General features: G+C 44.6%; 1 protein-coding gene across 2 annotated transcripts in view; it reads left to right on the top strand.

The window, feature by feature from the left end:
• The window catches only part of SQOR (sulfide quinone oxidoreductase), a 47,008-nt gene extending 41,594 nt beyond the window's left edge, over positions 1–5,414 (top strand). For both annotated transcript variants that reach the window (XM_043472084.1, XM_043472085.1), the window contains exons 7-10: positions 1,234–1,417; positions 3,101–3,168; positions 3,678–3,856; positions 5,090–5,414. In XM_043472084.1, coding sequence (XP_043328019.1) covers positions 1,234–1,417; positions 3,101–3,168; positions 3,678–3,856; positions 5,090–5,147 — 489 coding nt within the window. In that variant the 3' untranslated portion in view covers positions 5,148–5,414. The remainder of the gene's footprint in view (positions 1–1,233; positions 1,418–3,100; positions 3,169–3,677; positions 3,857–5,089) is intronic.
• Positions 5,415–20,437: the final 15,023 nt, after the last annotated feature.

Raw genomic sequence — 20,437 nt, 5'->3', positions numbered from 1 at the left:
ATCTGCTGTCCTGCAGACATGTGCTCAGTTTGCATGTAAATTAACAGACACAGCCTCAGGGACCCAGGCCACTAAAGAGCCAACTAGAGTACTTTGCAAAGCACTGCACATTCACTCCACTTCCTCCACCTTAAGGTTGACTAAGCTCATAACCGAGAGTGGGAATAAATACAAGTCACATCCCTAACTCCCTCGCCATCATGACTGCCAGGCCCTGGTGATGATACGGAACTTGTTATGAAAATCAGGGGCTGTTGACTATCACAAGGTTAGGATTGTCCTAAGATGCTAAAGTTTTCACTGTAATGAATTGTTTTGTGAACACTTAATTAATTTGAAATTGCTAGATGGAGTTGGTTAAAAGTAAATAGAATAAACTACAAAATATTATGTAAACAAACAAAAAAGCATATCACATAAGCAAAAGAATTACATGAGCCATCAAAACTGATTAGGTTGGGTCAGTGCCTAATTGCCAAGGGTAGCCTTGATAAAGGTTTATGGGGAAAACAAATCCATCCTGCTTTCTACACAGTTCAGTAAACCCAAGACTGAATTAGACCCCTCCTTCTTCAAAGTGCTAGTCAATATTCTTGCCGCCTTTCAGTTCAGTTCAGTTCAGTCCCTCAGTTGTGTCCGACTCTTTGCGACCCCATGAATCGCAGCACGCCCCGTCTCCCTGTCCATCACCAACTCCCATTATTTCACCTTAAATTGGTGTTTTGATGGTTGCCTTTTTGTGTTTTGAGAGTTGACTCATATTTGAGAATGGTGCTCACTTATTAGCTCCTAACATGGGTTTTTACAAGTTTTAGGCACTCTGAGAACCTCTTTGCAGAGTAAACCTGATGTAACCAGACTTTACAAGTCATCAGATGAGGGTCAGGAAGACAGCAACTGAGATACATCACCCGCTTCGTTTCAGTAATAAGTAGAAGCATCAATGAGTTCTTTCAAAATGTTAGTGAAGTTCACTCCAGTCTTTCACATTCCCCCATGCCAGCTGCCAGAGGGATCCCGTGAACTCTGTACGGGGAGACCACGTCAGTTATTTTATCACTGCCTTGCATGGGAGCATGGATGATCTTGGCAAGCGTGTGGATCAGTACGAGCACTAACTGTACAATGCTCCGTACAGCCACAGTCCATGTGTGTCAGGGAGTTGGGGCCAGAGCCTGTGGGGCTATGGGAATAATGGAACAAACACACATTTGGATGCTCTCCTTTTTTCAGTATGAAATGCTTCACGTTACACCACCCATGAGCCCACCAGATGTTCTCAAGACGAGTCCTGTGGCTGATGCTGCCGGCTGGGTGGACGTGGACAGAGACACTCTGCAGCACAAGCGGTACCCAAATGTGTTTGGGATCGGGGACTGTACCAACCTGCCGACATCAAAGACTGCTGCTGCCGTAGGTAAGGCCTTGAGCTGTGTTCCCTCCTCACTCAAAGCAGGGGTGCCTTCTGCTAAGGCATCATCATAATAAAAAAAAAGTTGGACACCAGCGGCATTTCATTATATACTAATTATATTAATGAAGAAATGTTTGTGCCTAAAAATGCCTTTGGCCTCCCAAAACAGATGTGTTGCCAATGAACCTAGTGTTGTGTAATGAACTTAATTGTCAATGAATCTAGTGTTGTGTAAAGAAGAAAGTATCTGTTGAATGCTTTGTACCAGAGTAGCATGATCTCATCTGACTTTTCTGGGTCAGAAGGGTGGTTTTCAGGGGAGGGGGACATTGGAGAGAGAGGTACCACTTTTCCAGCTCTCTAGAATTCTGTTAACTTCTCATACTATCATGCTCACATCCCTGGTCTTCTTTGGAACATCCCTGATGCTAGGCAGGTTGGCTGTTTTTCTTCTGCCTGAAACACTGTAAAACTAGGGAAGCATTTGTTTCCCCAGGAAACACATGCAAGTCAATGAAAGCTTGCAGAGCAGAAAATTGCTGTGTTAAGACAGATACAGTGGAGAGTGCCCTGATTGGTACACGATTAAGGCCTCAGCCTGGGCAACTAAATTCTTCACGTTGATGTTCTGCTCTAGCAGTGATGGAGAGAATTGCCTTTTAGATTCTGTTTTCTGTAGACAGGAACTGTCTTTTTTAGATGCTATAAAACACGAACCTCCCTGCCGGTGGGTATGGGAGCGTTTCATGTGAATTGCATACCCACAGAACATGTGTTACTTTTGTTGACTATGTCAACCTAAGAAAGGCTTTCTAGGAAATACACTGAATGTCCTTCTTATTATTTATAGTCATTTTCCCCAAACTTTTCATTTCAAAAATCTCGAACCTATGAAAACTTTGAAAGTACAATGAATACCCATATACCCTTTCAGGTATTAACCAATTATTCATATTTTGTGACCAATATAATAATTAACCAATAAATGAATACTTTGATCATGCTATGTACCTTTTTAAAAGTCATCTGAAAGTAAATTTTGACATCATGATACTTCACCCTCAAATACTTCAACTTCTGTCTCCTAAGAAAAAGGACTTTCTCCCCTATACCCACAAGATCATTTTCATGTCTAAGAAATTGAACATTACATTATGAAATCATTAATACCACCCATTGTGAATTTCTTCAGTTTTTCTAAAAATGTCCTTTTTAGCTTTCCCTATCCACTCTTTCCCCCACCATCTGCAATTCCCTGTAAATCTGTGAGCCAGTCAGGGGCCACACTGTACACTGATTGTTATGTCTCTTTGGTTTTCTTTAATCTAGAACAAGCCTCTGACATTTGTTTTTTTTACTTTCATGATATTGACATTTTTGAAGAGTGCTGGTTGGTTATTACATAGAAAATACTGCAATTTAGAATTGTCTGGTAGTTTCCTATGATCAGACCCGGGTTGTACGTTTGTGCCTCCCACTGTGCCACCTCAGGAGCCCGTCCTGTTAGTTTGTCCGGTCCTTGGTGAAGCTAGAGTCCATCACTGGGTTGAGTTGTGTTCTAGTTACAATCTAGAGGGATGGGATACGGAGCCTTCTTAACTTCTTCACATTAAAATTATTTGCAAATTAGTTTTCATGGAAAATCTAGATACTTCTGTTCCCCTGACTTTTCCATTTCTTATATAGCTGCCCAGTCAGGAGTACTTGACAGAACAATTTCCCTGATTATGAAGAATCAAACACCAGTGAAGAAGGTTTGTATGCCTTGTAAGAGTCACTGTCTCAACTTACCATCTTCCATTCTGCATGAAAACTGTTTTCCCACCATTTTGCTGCTTTATTAATTAGTTTCTCTATTATGCAACTTCAGTCTTTGCTTTTAGTATATCCTTGTTATATAATTTCTATATTTTCATTGTAAAAAGAGTAGAATATACAAAAAAGGAAAACATTGCCACTGCTCAGAGTAAATAATAAGTTCCAAGATGTCTAGGTGGTGGTTGTTTGGTCACTAAGTTGTGTCTGACTCTTTGCAACCCCATGGACTGTAGCCAGTCAGGCTCCTCTGTCCATGGGATTTCCCAGGCAAGAGTACTGGAGTGGGTTGCCATTTCCATCTCCAGGGGATCTTCCCCACCCAGGGATTGAACCTGAATCTCCTGCATTGTCAGGCAGATTCTTTACCGTCTGAGCCACCTGGGAAGCCAAGGTGTCTAGATAGCACGTGAAAAAAAGCCACTTTTCAACTCTGTCTCCATCACAGTATGATGGCTACACGTCGTGTCCGCTGGTCACTGGCTACAACCGTGTGATTCTCGCAGAGTTTAACTACAACTCTGAGCCCCTGGAGACCTTCCCTTTTGACCAGAGCAAAGAGAGACTTTCCATGTACCTCATGAAGGCTGACATGATGCCGTTCCTGTATTGGAATTTGATGCTGAGGTAAGTATATCACCTGGGGGAGAGGCATACCTGTTAGCAGATTGCGACAACCGGTACAGGGGAGTTGTTTAAAGGAGGCCTTCCAGCTTCAGGAGATATGACCCCGAGCAGGACTGGTGAAGGGGGTCCACCTTGCTAAGTCATGTCTCACAGATTGGTAATGGCAGTCTGAGAAGGGTTCTGAAGTCTCAGCCAGACATGATGGGCAAGAGGCTGCCCTGGGTGAGAGAAGGAGCCCTAGCAGAGCTATCACACCCACAGGGACACAGCCTCTTCTCTTTATAATCGGCAGTGACCAGTTCTCCTGTCTTTCATATTCTGGTACTCTCTTGATGCTGGATAAATAATCATCATCATCATAGTCATAGTGAATCACTTTGACCTGTTAAGTACTTTATCATCTGCCACCTTAATTTTGTTTTTGTTATAAGAAAAAGAAAGCATACTAATTAAGAGCTAAGCTTTGGAGACCTGTGTCTGAGTCATGTCTGCCACCTACCAGCTATGCATCCTAGGGCAAGTTGCTTAAACTCTCTGTGTTTAAGTGTCTTATTTGCAAAATGAAAGGAACATTGTCTTCCTCACAGGATGGGATGAATGAGACAATACATAAAGAGACAGATCCATTGTAGGCATTCAATAAGTAAACAGTGACAAACTTAATAATTCCTCTTCCTTGTTGCAAAAAAAAAAAAAAAATCTCATTTGACTCTCCCAAACCCTTTGAGAAAAGTAAGTCAAAATGTAGACACCAGTGTTTTTCAGCTAGGGATGATTCTGCTCCCCAGGGGACATGTGGCAATATCTGGAGATATTTTGTTGTCATAGCTGGAGGGGATGCTATGGGCATCTAGTGAGCAGAGGCCAAGGATGCTGCTGAATAGGACTGCCCCCTGAGAAGTATATGGTCCAAAATGCCAATAGGTTTGGAAACCCGGACCTGTACTTAATTTATGAGCTGGTCAAGGTAGAGAGGACTGCAGTTTGCACATAGTAGAGGCTTCGTACAGCTTTGCTGAATTGAGTCAGTATGTTCAGGCTCACAGAGCAAGTCAGTGTTACAGTCAGTTGTGCCCTCCTAGACCTGGGTTTTTTCTACCTCGCTGTCAAGCTTGCTTTATACCCTGAGAAACATTGTCTGTGAGCAGCCTGGCTTCCCTTTTAACATCCTGCTGCCTGAAGTCACCCCCTTTTTTTCTGATGCAAAGAACTATTCGGTGTCATTTCTTACAGGGGCTACTGGGGAGGACCAGCCTTTCTGCGGAAGTTGTTCCATCTGGGTAAGAGCTAAGGATGGCCCAGCCCTTGCTCTCCCTGGACGGCTTCTGGACCAGAATCACAGCCATGGATTGACCAAAAGCAGAATGAAGAACTCAGAACCCAACCCCATAAAGAATTTACTGCTGGATGACAGTGACCAAATGCCTCCCTTCTCAGTCCCTCCGGCCAGCTCCCATGCAGGCTGCTCAGGGCAAGATTATTTGGAAACATTCAAATGAAAAAATAGACTTCTATTTTTTAAATAAAAGCTCCCACTGATTGAGATTCTATGAGAAAATTGGATCTTGACTAGTGGTATGAAAAGTTATAGCTGTAGGGAGGAAAAGATGGTGGTGGCGGGATAGTTCACTTGTTACCTACTTTGACTTTTTGACTGAAAGCTGGCATAATTTCACCAGAGCCTGTCTGGATTTATAGAAACAAGAGTTATTTCCAGGGAGAGTGTTATTTGAAACAGTGCCTGTGAAGGCTGTGGCTAGAGCTGGTGCTGTGGGGGCTCAGGGGACTGGCCGCTGCCCCTCTGCTCCTCCGCTCTGTTCATGCTGAGGCCACGTTCTCCCAGCCTGTGACTGACGCAGGGAGCACGCATGTTGGCCTGTTCCTACAGGACGCATAAGTCCTCTACCGGCAACTTGGGCTCCAGAATTTCCCATCAGTCTGGCCAGAGCATCAGGCCAGACTTAGAAGTGCATCAGGCCTGCGGTGGCTCTTTCCCGTCCCTCCTTCCTTCCTCCCCCTCTTCCTCTCCCTTCCTCTCACAGGTGTCCCTCTCACATCATGGTCTGAAAGCCCTCCCTTTTCTTCTCCTGTTCCTTCTCCTTTAGCCTTGACAGACATTTCCTCCACTAAATCTCTTGGGAATCCAATTCTCTCATGGCCCCTGCTTTGCAGAGAATGTACACTTAGTGAGGGTGGGGTTGATTCAGTACCAGTTTTGGCCAAGAAAATTTTGAATGAGATCATGTTGGAAACACTGCAGGAAGTAGTTTCAGTGGACTTGAAGTTCAGCAGCAGCTTCAAAATCATTTTTTCTCCATTTAGTTTATTTGGAAGCTTACAGTTTCAGGTTTCAGTTCAACCTGGTATTTGAAAGCTTTGCATGTTTCATATTTATTTATAAATTCCACAAAAGGGCAGTGCATAACTGTTTATGCAATAGAGTTCAAACCTAAACTGTTACCCAGTTTGAGGAACAGTGTTACTTAGGGTTGCTAAGTCTCTCTCGTTTCCTGAAGTTCCTGGATGGCTTTAGAAGTTCTGCTCAGGCATTTTTTCATTAATTTAGCAAAGATTTACTGAGCTCCTATGAGCTGCCAAACACTGCCTTGGCCCTGGAGATGCAGTCGTGATCCAGACAGATAAGGGCCCTGCCACAGCCTCGTGGTTCCTGTGACAGTCGCCTCTCCTTTCCCTGGGATGCTGGGAAGCTTGCTCAAAAAGGCCTTGGTTTGATTTGGAAAGTAGATTTTCTTCAGTAGCACATGTTTCTGAGGAGGAAAGGGAGTACTATCCTTGCAACAGACTTCTCATTTGGCAATAGAAGTGGGAGATGTTTTCTGGATGACCACACTCTGGTTTGTCTGGGGTTTTCTTTCTGGCATAGCTTTACCAGCACCGCTCCTCCCACCCCTGCCCCAGTATTCACTTTCCAAATGTCCCGTTTGGACAATAGATTTTATTGACCACTGTAGTGATCACTCAACCCTCCCACCCTCACCCGGGGTCTAGAGTAAGAGAGCAGTGCTACAGTAGGAGGCGCTGTTTCTCATCTGTGCTGCTGGAGGACGGCAGAGGTGGGGGTTTCCTGTCCTGCTCTGAGTCCCCGGGCCTTTACAGAGCTCCTGCCTGAGCCGGCTGCAGCCTGGCTCCTGGTGGGCAGCTGAGTCAGGGAGAGCTGGGGGCTGTTCACCCAAAATGATCTTTCTCTGAAAGGTCCACACAGTCCTGGGAGTAACGTCCCTAAATGTGGACACAAATGCATTTTCAAAGAGTGAAACTGTGTTTCTGGGAATGGCTGAGGCTTCAGGGTGAGTCACTTTGAAATCCCTCACAGGGTGAGCTGGAGTCTCCTGTGTCTGTTTATGATTGTGTATTCTGAATAAACCTCCAAACATCAGGAAGTTGCTTCAGTTCACATTATGCTAGGCAGAATTGACTGCCAAGGCTGGGGGAGTGCAGTAACCACTACTGACCAGTACATTGGTCTCTAGCTTTCATTCCTCTGATTTGGGAAAGATCAGAAATGTGGTGAATTCCAGAAAAGTTTGACTTCTGAAACCATATCTTCTTAACCACAAATGTGGGCTTGCTCAAGGGAGAGGCCCTGCTCTGGGACTGCCTTCAGTTTTCCCAGTCAGCAGCAGTAAATGGGGAGGGGTAAGACCAGGGTAGCTGGCGGTTTCTCCAAAGGTGGTGCTTGGGGTGGGTGAGGTTGCAGGTCCCATCCTGCTGATGCCTCCAGAGTCCAGAAGTGACACAGGGCTGGGAAATCCCTTCTTGGGTTGCCCCTCACCCTTGCCGCCACCCTTTGCCCCAGATCTTCTTCCCTTTCGATTTTTGCCCTGGTGTCAGCCCCTGGGTGAGCTGAGGGTACAGTGAAGACAGAGCTGGATGGCAGCTTAGGGACTGCTGAGCTCCAGGGAGGGAAGTGAGACTGAAGTCAGCAGGGGGAACACAGGGTTTCAGATTTGGTAGATTCTTTTTTTTGGTTTGAAAGACACTTTTAGTGTTTTTTCCTCTTATTTCTAAATTTTGTAGACGAATTCAGAGAATGGAGATCAATAAAAGGAATAGAAATCACTTCAAATCCATGACCCAGTTGTAACAACTAATAGCATCTTGGTGTCTTTTTCTCTAGTGTCCTAATAATTGCTGTTACTTATAAAGTTCCTGAAAACAAGTAGGATCATACTGTAAGTACTGTTTTGTGACCTGTGTTTTACACTTAATATGTGTTAAAGACCCAGTGGTTGGTTGTAGGGAGGAGGAGATTGGTGAGTAAGTTACTCAAGGTGCACAGATCATTTATCCTGGCTGAGAAAACAGAATTAATTAATGTAACAAATATATGTAAATGTATAATTCTCCAACAATCCTGAAGGTAGAATTATCAAAGACATGGAATATTGTTCTTTTGAGGAGGGTGGCTTTGTAATATAACATTTAAGAGTGGGTCCTCTGATTGTTTGCATGCACAGGATAACTCCAGTCTGATTTTAAAGCAAAAGTCCCCCTTTATGTCCTAAGACCACAGATGAAGCTTTCATTTCAGATAAGCTCATTGTGATCATTTCAGGGAGGGAAGGATCAAGAGCAATGGTTTGGATGAGATAAGCCTTTCTGAAAAGATGAGTGAAAACCAGATCTCTCTGGGTAGGTTCACTGCTAAGTAGTTAAGGAGATTGCTTGTCTTTATGCTGGAGAAAGTCAAGGTCAATACTTTGCAAGAAGCAGGTAGAAAGGTCGCAAGACACAGCTGAGAAAGATGGATGGTGACATATGGAACAGTTTTCTCCCCCAATATTGATTTTTGAAAAATGACTTCCCTGGAGGAGTGAATGCTGTGAACAACCCTAAATGAAGTTAAAACTTTCCATGTTTGCATGCAGTAAAACTCCTGTAATTACATCCCTCAGGTACCATTTGGGGCCACACCCAGGCCCCCAGAAGTGCAGACAGGCAGGAACTCTGGTGCTGTTCTGGCACAAACTGGGTTCAGATCTCTTGAGGCACAGCTGGATGGAACATAGGATTTGGAGCCACAGACTGGGATTTGGGTCTTGGCTTTCCCAGTGACTGCTGATAGCATCCCTCTCGCATGTTTTAATCACCACTTTGTCACCTGTAGAGTGGGTTAGTGATCCCTACTTCACAGAGCTAATGCAAGCTTTAAATGAGTTGAGGTATAGCTTTTGGCACGTAGACTGTAGCTATGATTGTTGTCATTGGCTCTAGTAGTTGAATGAAGTGCTCAGAAACACAGCCTCCTCTTAGACTAGAAATTCCTGCCTGTCTCGGAGAAATGGGGTCATGACAGGGCTCTCCAACATCCTTATTCTAACAAGAAAGATGGATTCTGTCACTTGTTACCACCACAGCTCTGTGCCTCGTTTTGACAGACTTTCAGAGTTGGGAAATTGTCAGCATTATCGACTAGCCCATGCGGGGTAGTGGGTAAGAATACGTGTTTTGGGTCCAAGACTATCTGGGTTTGAATCCCTGATCTGCCTCCCATTGGCTGTGTGACCCAGGGAAAGTCACAGAGACGCTCTTGGCCCCTGGTTAGTTCGGATCACAGAACGCCCTGTTTTCAATCTCAATCTCAGTCAATTCCTCTCTCCAGGTATATAAATACATATGGTAGATATATGCTATTTGTTATAGGGTTTCACTGACTGCAAGAATTTATTATCAGCTACTTCCACAAGTATTTGGGGGACATCTAATACACTCAAGGCCCCTGGGGATTCAGAAATCCAAGCCCTTATCCTGTGTGAGCTCTGTTTGATTCTTTCCATGAAGCGTCAAGCTAGAGGTCCCATCTGTATATGGTCATAGCATTCAAACTGTGCCATCTTACACCAGGCATTCAGGAAAAGTACCGAGAAGAAGGTAAAGTTTGAGTTGAGTCCCTGTATTAACTAGGTCTCATTCGGCTCCAAGTGACACAAATCGAAGTCAAATAGGCCTAAAAGAAAAAGGGGGACTTACTGGCTCATGTAACTGGGAAACTCGGGTGTAGACTTCAGGCTTGACTAGATCTAGGCATCATAAGGTAATCAAGGTGCTCTCTTTTCATCTCAATTCTCTTCCCCTCCAAGTCACTCTCTGTGACCGATATGCTTTCTCACTGTGGCCAGGGAGGAGGGCGACATGCATGTCCTCCTGGCTTGGCCTCCCTAGTGGAACAAAGAACAGGGCTTTGCAAATGTCAATAGCCCAGTTCTGGGGGCAGATTGTGATTATGTGCTTAGTCGCTCAGTCGTGTCCTACTCTTTGCAATCCTTTGGACTGTAGCCCACCAGGCTCCTCTGTCCATGGGATTTTTCAGGCAAGAATACTGGGGTGGTTTGCCATGTCCCCCTCCAGGGGATCTTCCTCACCTAGGGGTTGATCCTGTGGCTCCTGCATTGCAGGCGGATTCTTTACCCGCTGAGCCTTTGGGGAAGCCCATAATTATGATCACCAGTCAGTAAACAAGTGTTTCCCTATCTGAACGAGGGCTCTTTTGTTCAGTGCTGTATTATCAGTACCTAGAACACTATGACCCAGGACAGCACATACTAAGTTCTCAGTAAGTATTTGTTAACTGAACGAACCAACTAAATTTTGGCCATGTGCCTACTTCATATGTAGGGAAGTGGGGTTTGCTACTTAAAGAAGGAGCCTGACGGACAAATGTTCTGAGTACCGTAGTCCATGATCACCTCTAAGGTCCTGAGGCATGAGGAAGATGTGGCCAGGAGCAGAGGAGTAGAAACTTCCAGGCATGGGGAACAGTACAGGGATGTGGGTGGGGGGCTGTGGGAATATGGGTAATTTGGTTTGGGCAGGAAGAATATTGGACAGCAGGAAGAAGACAGGGTGGAAAATGGGATTCTGGGATACCTTGGGTTGGGATCTCTGATGTTGCTTTTTGTTCCTCCGGCCCACCATTTGCATTCTGCATCCTGCTCTCTGCCCTGGGAGGCTGCCCAGTGCAGGCAGTGTGAATGAGCTTCCCTGCTGTCTGGTTTCTGGTTGAGTTTGGCCATTGGGGGTTGGTAGGTGGTGGGAGTGAGAGATGAAGAAGGAGTGAGGTCGGGGCACTAACTCCTCTGACTCTCTCCTGGCGGGCCTGTGTCGGCCCTATGATAGGAACAGAAATTGAGAGAGTTTATAAACTTTTATAGCAATTTGACAGAGATATTTTATATCTGTTACCTGTTGAATCTAATAATAAAAAATTGGGGCTTGTATTTTATGTGTTTTCAAATTTTATTTTTTTCTAATAATCTTTTATTGTATTTTACAGAAGAACTAGCCTGAGAAGAATTAGATTTTAAAAAAATCAAACAAAATGAAAACATAGCCCACATATCTGGTTTCAGCAGATGACTGGAGAAGCCCCGCTTTCCTTTTGGGTTTGATGCCCCCTCTCTGTACCCATCCCAGCAGGCACAAGGGTGGAAACAGCTGCCTGGCTATGAATCCCGAGGGACTGCACTGTGCCTGCAGTTCCTCTGGCTTGGCTCACCTTTGTACATAAGCTCATTGTGAATTATCCTGACTTGCCCTGTCATCTGCTTCCTGTTGAGACAGCTGACACAACATCAGCTAAAAGAATGCAGAGCTATTGAGGGAGTTTACATGTGAATGACAGGGGACTGTAGCAGCGTGGGTGAGCTATGGATTGAGGAGAAGACTCCAGACAGACTGACCAAGGCCAGGACCAGCTAGCTTCAGCAAGGGATGGTGAGGGCTTGAATTAAGGCACCAAGGGAGGACAGGAGGGGAAAAATTCATGAATATTTAGGGAGACTGTATCAGTCAGGCGAACAGAAACCACTATATAAATACTGCAGGCAGAAAGGAATTAAAAATTGCAGACATTTGCAAACTATGACCTGTGAGCCAGACTCAGCCCACTGCCCATGTTTATAAGTAAAGTTTTATTAGAACACAACCATCCTCCTCCACGTCCCTATTGTCTTGGGCTACTTTTGCACTATGGTGGCAGAGGGGAGCAGTTGTGACAGGGACTGCATGTGGGCCTCAAAGTCTGAAATATTTACTAGCTGGCTCTTTACTGAAAAGGTTTACCAGCTCCTGGAAAATTGGGAAGTTGGTACATGCAGAACTCCAGGGGCAGCTGAGGAAACAAGCATAAAGGACAAGAACTCTGGTTTTCAAGGGACTGCAGAAATTGCAGGGATATTGGCCCCGCTGATCTCAGCATTTGTCCCACCAATGCAGGTGAGTGCCTGCAAGCCTGTGCAAGTCTCGTGTCTACAGACCGAGAAGCCCGCCATTGCCAAAGGGTTAAGCTTCTCTTCCATCTCCCAACTATATTGATTCATGCATGCTAAGTCACTTCAGTCATGTCTCTGTGACCCTATGGACTGTAGCCTGCCAGGCTCCTCTGTCTATGGGATTCTCCAGGCGAGAATACTGGAATGGGTTGCCCTCCTCCAGGGAATCTTCCTGACCCAGGGATTGAACTCCTCCTGCATTGGCAAGTGGGTTCTTTACTACTAGCACCACCATTAAAAGGGCAGAGCTCACTTAATTGCTGTACAGGGGGAATGGGAGGATGTGGAGAAGGGGACAGTGCTGACCTCTGCCCCCACATGTTTACTGTCTCAGTGGTCAGTCAGGGCTCCTCCTCACAGAATAGATGCCCTATTGTTGACTGGGGACCATCCCCTGAAAGTTAACAAGCCTGTGGCAAGAAACTCTTTCCACCCTATTTCTTCCTTATCTCAGCAAATTTCTTCCTTATCTCAGCTACCACATATCTGACTACTGATTGGTTGTCTTCTAAATGAGGAATGCCTTCTTATGGTTTATGTGCAAATACAATACTGCAGGTACCTAAACATCAATAACTGTACAAACAGCATAGTAATTGGAATGGTTGTGGTTAAAATGAAACTCTCCTAGAATCCAATTTAGAAATCTAGGAAAGGGCTGTTATTTGTGACTAGGAACTCTGTGTTCATAGTTTATAGAAAACACAGAAAGATTTTCAAGACCACATAGCAAATGCGAGAGAGAACTGGAATTTGAATCTCGGTCTGTTCTCACAGTGTCTTAGGGTCACTCTGAAAAGCTGCTCTTAGTTCAGTGCTGTCGTATTTCTTTTCAGGAGTAAAAGAAAAAAGAGCAATGTATTAGTCCAAGTTCTCTTATTTTCCAAGTAGCAAAACAGCAATTTATTGGCTTATGTACTTAGAAGTCTGGGAAGGAGATCAGGCATGGCTGGATCCAGAGGCTCAATTTCTTCCTCTCTTGTTTTGTTCCGGCTCCGTGTTTCTTTGTGTTGGTTTCTTCCTCAGGGACAGCACCTCATAGGCTGACGAAGTGGGGCAGGGGCAGGCTTATGTGGTCTGTAGAGCCCACACACCCTCTAACTGTTAAAATGGCAAAAATCTTGGATTTGAGGATCCAGGCTGAGTTTGTGACTTTTATTGAACCAATCACCATGCCCACTCTTGGGGGGAGAGGATTGGGTCAGCCCTGTAGGAACCCACTTGGGCTGAGAATGGGGGTGGAGGTGTTGATTCTCCAATGAGACAGATTCTGGGGTTAAAAACCTCTTTTTACTACAAGAAAAAGAAGGTGGACACATCCTATCTTCTCCATTGTCAACATTAATCTACTTGTTCACCCATTTTCTGGCCGACTGCTGGGTCTTCAGGTGAGTAAGATGCATTTGCCCCCCGGGGGAGCCTAGACCCTAACCGAGCCTGCGCTCTCAGGAAGGTGCTTCTGTGCACTCGCGAAGCATCCTCCGAACTAGAGAGGGGAAATGCATCTCCTCCAGGATGCCCTTTGACACGAGGGATTCCTGCCAAGACCTGCCAACTAGAGTCCTTTAAGCTTCCCAGGATCTCGCAGTGGGCGCACAGACGAAGCCAGTGAAGCACTGGCCCCTGGAGAGGGAGCGGGGAGGAGGAGCGCGCACCTGGGTAGGTCCTAGAGCCCGGCTGTGGGCGCCGCCCGCCCGGAGACCCCGAGCACCTGGAGCGCCTGCAGCACCTGCACGCGGCCTAGAAACGCGAGGTTTGAAGTAACGGCGAGCAGCGTGCGCTTACCACCTGCACCTGATTAGCTGGCGGCCCGGTGAGCGCTGGGTCGAGGAGCCAAAACTCCGCGTCTCTGGGAGTGTCTGCTCGCCTGTCCAACCACTTTCCCCAGCGGCCCGCACTGCACAGAGACCGCGGGGACGGCGGCGACGGCGCCGCGCTCCCTTTCCTTAGCCGTTCCTGCGAGGTGAGTCGGCCCAGCCACAATTGTAACTACAGTCACAACCAAAATACTATTCATTGGTGTAATTTGAGTATGTTGAGGCAGACACCTGGCTAGGGGCTTTGCGTCCAATTTCTTAATCTTCGTGATTACCATAAGGGAGGGCATTTTGCTTGTGTTTTAGGAAGGACCGAGGCTTAAATTAGAGACGCTAACTTGCCCGGCGCACGTGACTAGGAAGCAACAAGGTCAGGGCAGAGCCACAAGAGGACGCGCCTCCTTTTTCTTTATTGTCCTACGAGTCTTCCTTTTCCTTGGGGAAAACCCATGGATCTGAGAAAGTAGGACTGACATATATACACTCCCAAGTGTGAAATAGATAGCTAGAGGGAAGCGGCTGTATAATACAGGGAGCTCAGCCTGGTGCTCTGTGACGACTTAGAGGGGTGGGAAGGAGGGGGGGGGGAGCGGCGCGAGAGGAAGGGGTTATATACGTATATATGTATGCATGTATGTGTGTATATGTATATTTGCATTATTGTAAGGTAGAAACCAGGGTCTTCCCAGGTGGCTCAGCGGTAAAGATTCCTGCTAATGCCAGAGTCGCAGGAGCTGGGGTTTCGATCCCTGGTCTGGCAAGATTCCCTGGAGAAGGAAATGGTAACCCACTCCAGTATTCTTGCCAGACTAATCTCTGTCCATGGTGGGCTGCAGTTCATGGGTTGGAAGAACTGGACACAGTAAGCATACATGCACACAGGGCGGAAACCAACACAACCCTGTAAAGCAATTATCCTCCAATTAAAAAAAAAACAAGAAATGGCCACCCCCCCAAAAAAAAACCCCATGTATTTTGACAAATGTAAAACCCACATAAACACCACATATATGTGCGTATGTATACATGTATGTATGTGTTTATTTGAGGAAATGAACAGCACTGGGAATATGGGGCTGTAGGTAGGATGAACACATTTCTGAAATTGGGAATTAGGCTACATCTGGTGTGACAGGAGGCAGAATTTTTGAATTTAGGAGTCTTGTACAGTCTGGGATGTTATCAATAACATATGGGGTGAAACTGTAAAGCCACGAGAAGCCTTGGTGAGTTACGGCTGGCAGTCCACACCACATGCCCACGCGTGCCAGCTACACACTTACCTGGACCTCCCTCTCAGGCGTGTCCTGGATTCTCTAAGACATACACCAATAATACATCAAGTGTTATAATTGATGACACTTGGGATTAAAGGCTGGAGCAGCTGTTCTTCTCTGTGTAAGATAACCTAAAGGCACCAGTCTTCCTCTTTTTCTATTTCCCTCTCCCAGTTTCTCCTTGCTCCTAACTGTCGGTCTGATTGAGAGGTCTACATGTCTAAATTACTCATTCTTTACAGGGGAGAATATTGGTACTGGCCATTTCTGATTGCCTCATTTCACCAGGCCATTTCTGATTGCAAGTAACCACTCTAGTCTAATTGTCAATCGATTTAAAGTGATCATTTGTAGCCCTTCATTAAGGAAGTTTATATCCACTGATTTCTCCAACCAGACTTTAGGCTTCTGGAGGGCAAAGACCTATCTACTTTATGCGATGAAGCCTTACTGTGTACTGTGTTGAGTCTTGATGTTAGGTGACTGTGTATCTGTGGTTCCCAAACCTGGTGGTACATTGCAATCAGCTGTGTGTGGCTTTTTTTTCTTTCTTCTTTTTTTTTAAAGACTGCCTGGGGATTCTGTCTAGATCACTTTGGGCTGAAGCCTGGAAATCTGTGTTACATGAATGGGTGGTGCCCATCCCCATGTCATCTCCTCTGCTGCACCTCTGTCTCCCCCATCTCTCATCATGGCTTCATGGTGTGGGGTGGAGGTTCCCTACGGCACTGGGAGAAGAGCTTGGGTCTACCAGCAGGGATTCAAATGGGCTGCTGTCACACTGCTGCCCCATTCAAGCGTTGCCTTAGGGCTGTGGTGAGGCGGACACTTCCAATGGGCAGAGCTGCCAGTGGTACCCTTGTTTGTCTGTTTTGCTTGTAAGGAGAGGTGGCCCGAGGTTGTTTCCACGGACTTTTGGGCAATGGTGAATGATCTGGTTAGGTGTGTGGAGCAGGAGTCTGGGGAAGAAGCCTGTGACTGAATTACGGGAGTGGGCACATCTTTGTGTTGACCATTAGCACTCAGCAGAGGATACTCCTGGTGGACTTGTCTGGTAGATGTCTGTCAGCCTCTGCTCCAGTCGCCCCGGTGCTCAGATGGATGGAGGACCAGAGATGGAGGCTCTGCATGGGATCCCTCCTACCAGAACTGGTCCAGTTCTTGTCACTTCTGAATGCCCGATATGTTAATGGCAGAGACAAAAGATGAGCCCTTGATATGGTACCACTTCTAAGAAGTCCAGCCAGACATTAGTTGCCAAGTTGATGCCCCCAGGCCTTTATCACCCTGTACGGAACAGTGATTTATCTTTTTCGGAATTGACCCTACCAGATATTCATTGGCTTTTCCTGTACTTCTGATAGTATCATCCGAGGGTTCAAAGAGTGCCTGTTTACTGACAAGGGGTCCTACAAAACAACTTTTCAGCTCATTCAGCTGTTTCAGCTAAACAGCTCATTTTACCATTAAGGGAGTATGATAATTGGCCTATCAGCACAGAATCCTCTGGGCCTACCATATGCCCATCATCTGGGAGTGAAATAAAAGGTTGGACTGGCCTAAGGGGCTTTAGGTTAAAAGTTTAGGGTAAAGGATCTGGTGAGGGCCAAAGATAGACCTGAATTCTTGCTTGTTTGTGTGTGTGCTGTGAGCTCAGTCTCTCAGTGGTTCTGGACTCTTTGTGACCCCATGGACTGTAGCCTGTCAGTCTCCTCTGCCCATAGAATTTTCCAGGCAAGAATACTGGAATGGATTGCCATGCCCTCCTCCAGGGGATCTTTCTGACCCTGGGGTTGAACCCATGTCTCCTGCATTGGCTGGTGGATTTTTTACCACTGCACCACCTGGGAAATATCTTGATCATTAGACCTTCTTAAACCCTGCCCTGAGGGCCAGGACTACCATATCTCTCCTTTTCTTTCCTTCAATTTTTTTGGAAAATAATTTCAAACTTACAAAAGGTTGCAAACATAAAATAATGCAAATAGAACCTGTATACCCTTTACTCCGATTCACCTGTTGGAACATTTTACTCCTGTTTACTGTATCATTCGCTGTCTTTATCTTTCTTTTTGCTCTCTAAATATATGGAATCTTTGTACATACATATTTATATACAAATTTATATATGTGTATACATATGTGTATACATAGTATATATTCATTGTATATATTCTTCCTGAGTAATTTAAAGGTAAATTACATGCATCATGGCTTTTTACCCTAAATACTATTAACACAGTGTACTAAATACTGAACTATATAATACTTGGGTGTACTACAATAGGAATAGTCTCTTATGTAACCACAATACAATTAGCCTTACAAATTTATAGTGATACAGTATTTTATCTAATCCATGTCCATATTCCAATTTTACCAGCTATCTTTTCTAGCACTTCCTACCTTCTAATATAGAATCTAGCCTAGTGTCAGGTATACATTTAGTTGTCATGTCTCTTTAGCTTTCATTAGTCTGGAACATTTCCATTGCCTTTTTTGGTCTTTTGTAACATTGACATCTATTTCCTGCTTTATTGAGATATCATTGACATATAATGTGGTACAAAGTGTTGATTTAACACACTCATACATTGCAAAATGATCACCATCAGAGCGTTAGCTAACCTATTGCATCACATAATTACCACTTTTTTTTTTTGTGGTGAGAACATTTAAGATCTACGCTGTTAGCAACTTTCAATTATGTAATAGTGTGTTATTGACTATAGTCATTATGTCATACATTAGATCTCCAGAACTTATTCATCTTCTAATTGGAAGTTTTTACCCTTTGACAATGCCGTCTTTTCTCCACCCACCAGTGCCTGTTAACCACCATTCTATTCTCTGTTTCTATGAGTTCCACGTATAAGTGATATTATATAGTCTGTGACTTAGTTTTCTTGATTCCTCTGTCTGTGTCCCTTCTAGTCTCTGTTGATGCATTCTTCCAACCTCAGCTCCAGAACTAAAGCAAGTGTGCTGTGTTGGAGAAGGGTGCCCGTGTAGGGAGGGCATGGGGGAAACCAGAGAGACATGCAGCTGGGTATGGAGGGTCACTGACCCCATTCTCAGGAACATAAGGTCGGGTTGGGCCAGCTCCCTACTGAGTGCACAATTATAACCTTTTCTTTTGGGTCCTGAGAGGTGCAGAGTCTAGGGAATATTAGGCTTGTGGCTATGTATGTGTGTGTACAAGTTATGAGTACAATCTGGCTTCTCTCCTTGAGAAGGGAAGCCATCATTGAAAATATTATTTATTTAGCCCCACTCTGAGGCCTCTGAACTGCCATTTCTTCATACTAAAAACTGTAATAATAATCTAAAAAATAGCAACAATAAGGATAATTGCCCATCTCTCCAGGGTACTCTGAGGATAAAATAAGATAATGAACTCAAAAGTGCTTTGTAATCCAAGAAGAGCTATCATTATGCTGCATGTTGCTAAATACCAGTTATTATCACTGCCATCTTCCTGGGGGCCTTTCTCTTGTATGTTAAAGAGAGTTTATGTGATATCAGTCTTTTATTTCAGACAGTGTGTAGAACAGCCTTAGTATTTCCTCCTAATTTCTTGAGGCGAGACGACTAACTTGAAGTAAGGATCTCCCATGTACCAGGTGCTTTACACATATCTCATTGCAACTGAAAACAAAACCTTGTATAGAGTCATGATTTTTCTTCTTTTTTCTGAACTACTTAAGAGTAAGCAGTGAATATGATGCCTCTAAATAGCACAGTGGATCTTTCTCCCCCAAACAGCACTTTCCTAGATAACCACCATGCGTGTGTATGTGCTAAGTCGCCTTAATTGTGTCTGTCTCTTTGTGACCCCATGGCCTGTAACCCACCAGGCTCCTCTGTCCATGGGATTCTGCAGGCAAGAACAGTGGAGTGGGTTGCCATGCCGTCCTCCAGGGGGTCTTCCCAGCCCTGGGGCTGAACCTGCGTCTCCTGCGTTGGCAGTTGGTTTCTTTACCACTGCACCACCTGGGAAGCCTGTACCCTCCATGATGGTTGCCAAATGGTGATTTCCTATTTCCATCATGCCAGCTGCATTTACTAATTGACAATGTACTGTAAGGGGGAGTTTCCATTGTTCTTTCTCTCTCTTTCTTCTTTCATCTTTGAGGTTTCATGGATTTTCATTTTATTCAGTGGACTGTAAACCCCATTATTACTTTAAAGTTCACATTTTCCAAGTTTGGGTCGTGGAACTCCCTTCAAGCTGATTTCTGAGTTCTTTTGACATGTCTTCATTAAATTTTGAGCACTGTCTTACTCTTTTTAAAGGTCAAATCTGTTTCTTTCCCCCACCCAGTTTTATTGAGAAATAATTGACATACATCACTGCATACATTTAAGGTATATAGCACGATGATGTGATTTTTATACTGTGAAATAGTCACCACAACTGCTTCATCTAACATCCATCTTCTCATATAGATGTAACAAAGAGGAAAAAAAAAGAAAAAGGAAAATTTTTTTTTCTCCTTGCGATGAGAATTCTTAACAACTTTCCTATATACTGGATTGACCAAAAAGTTCATTTGAGTTTTTCCATAAGACGTTACAGGAAAATCCAAACTAACTTTTTGGCCAACCCAGTGTCATCCTGCGATGTTAGCTATAGACATCAATGCTGTACTTCCCCAGTACCTCTTTATCTTATACAGACAAACCTCAGAGAGATTGCAGATTGAGTTCCAGACCACCATGATAAACTAAAGCAAGTCAGAGGAAGTTTTTGGTTTCCCTATTCATATAAAAGCTTTATTTACACTATACTGTAGTTAAGTGTGCAATAGTGTTGCATCTAAAAGCACAATGTATATATCTTAGTTAAAAAATACTTCATTGCTGAAAAACGTTAACCATCATCTGAGCCTTCAGTGAACTGTCATTTTTTTGCTGGTGGAAGGTCCTGCCTGGACGCTGATGGCTGCTGACTGGTCAGGGTGGTCGTTGCTGGAGGTTGGGTTGTCTGTGGCAGTTTCTTAAAATATGACAATAATAAAGTTTGTTGCATTGATTGACTCTTCCCTTCAGAAACAATTTCTCTTTAGCATGCAATATCAATGATATTTGATAGTATTTTACCCACAATCAGCATGCACATTTATCAGTTAAGTTTGTTATCTTAAGTGGGGGAGAATCATGGTGCCTGAAAACAGGATAGTCACATCACAGATC

The sequence above is a fragment of the Cervus canadensis genome, chromosome 6 (genome assembly GCF_019320065.1).
Source record: "Cervus canadensis isolate Bull #8, Minnesota chromosome 6, ASM1932006v1, whole genome shotgun sequence".
In the NCBI taxonomy this organism is placed as follows: domain Eukaryota; kingdom Metazoa; phylum Chordata; class Mammalia; order Artiodactyla; family Cervidae; genus Cervus; species Cervus canadensis.
The sequence above is the reverse complement of the archived record's forward strand: the minus strand, read 5'-3'. Positions and strand labels throughout refer to the sequence as shown.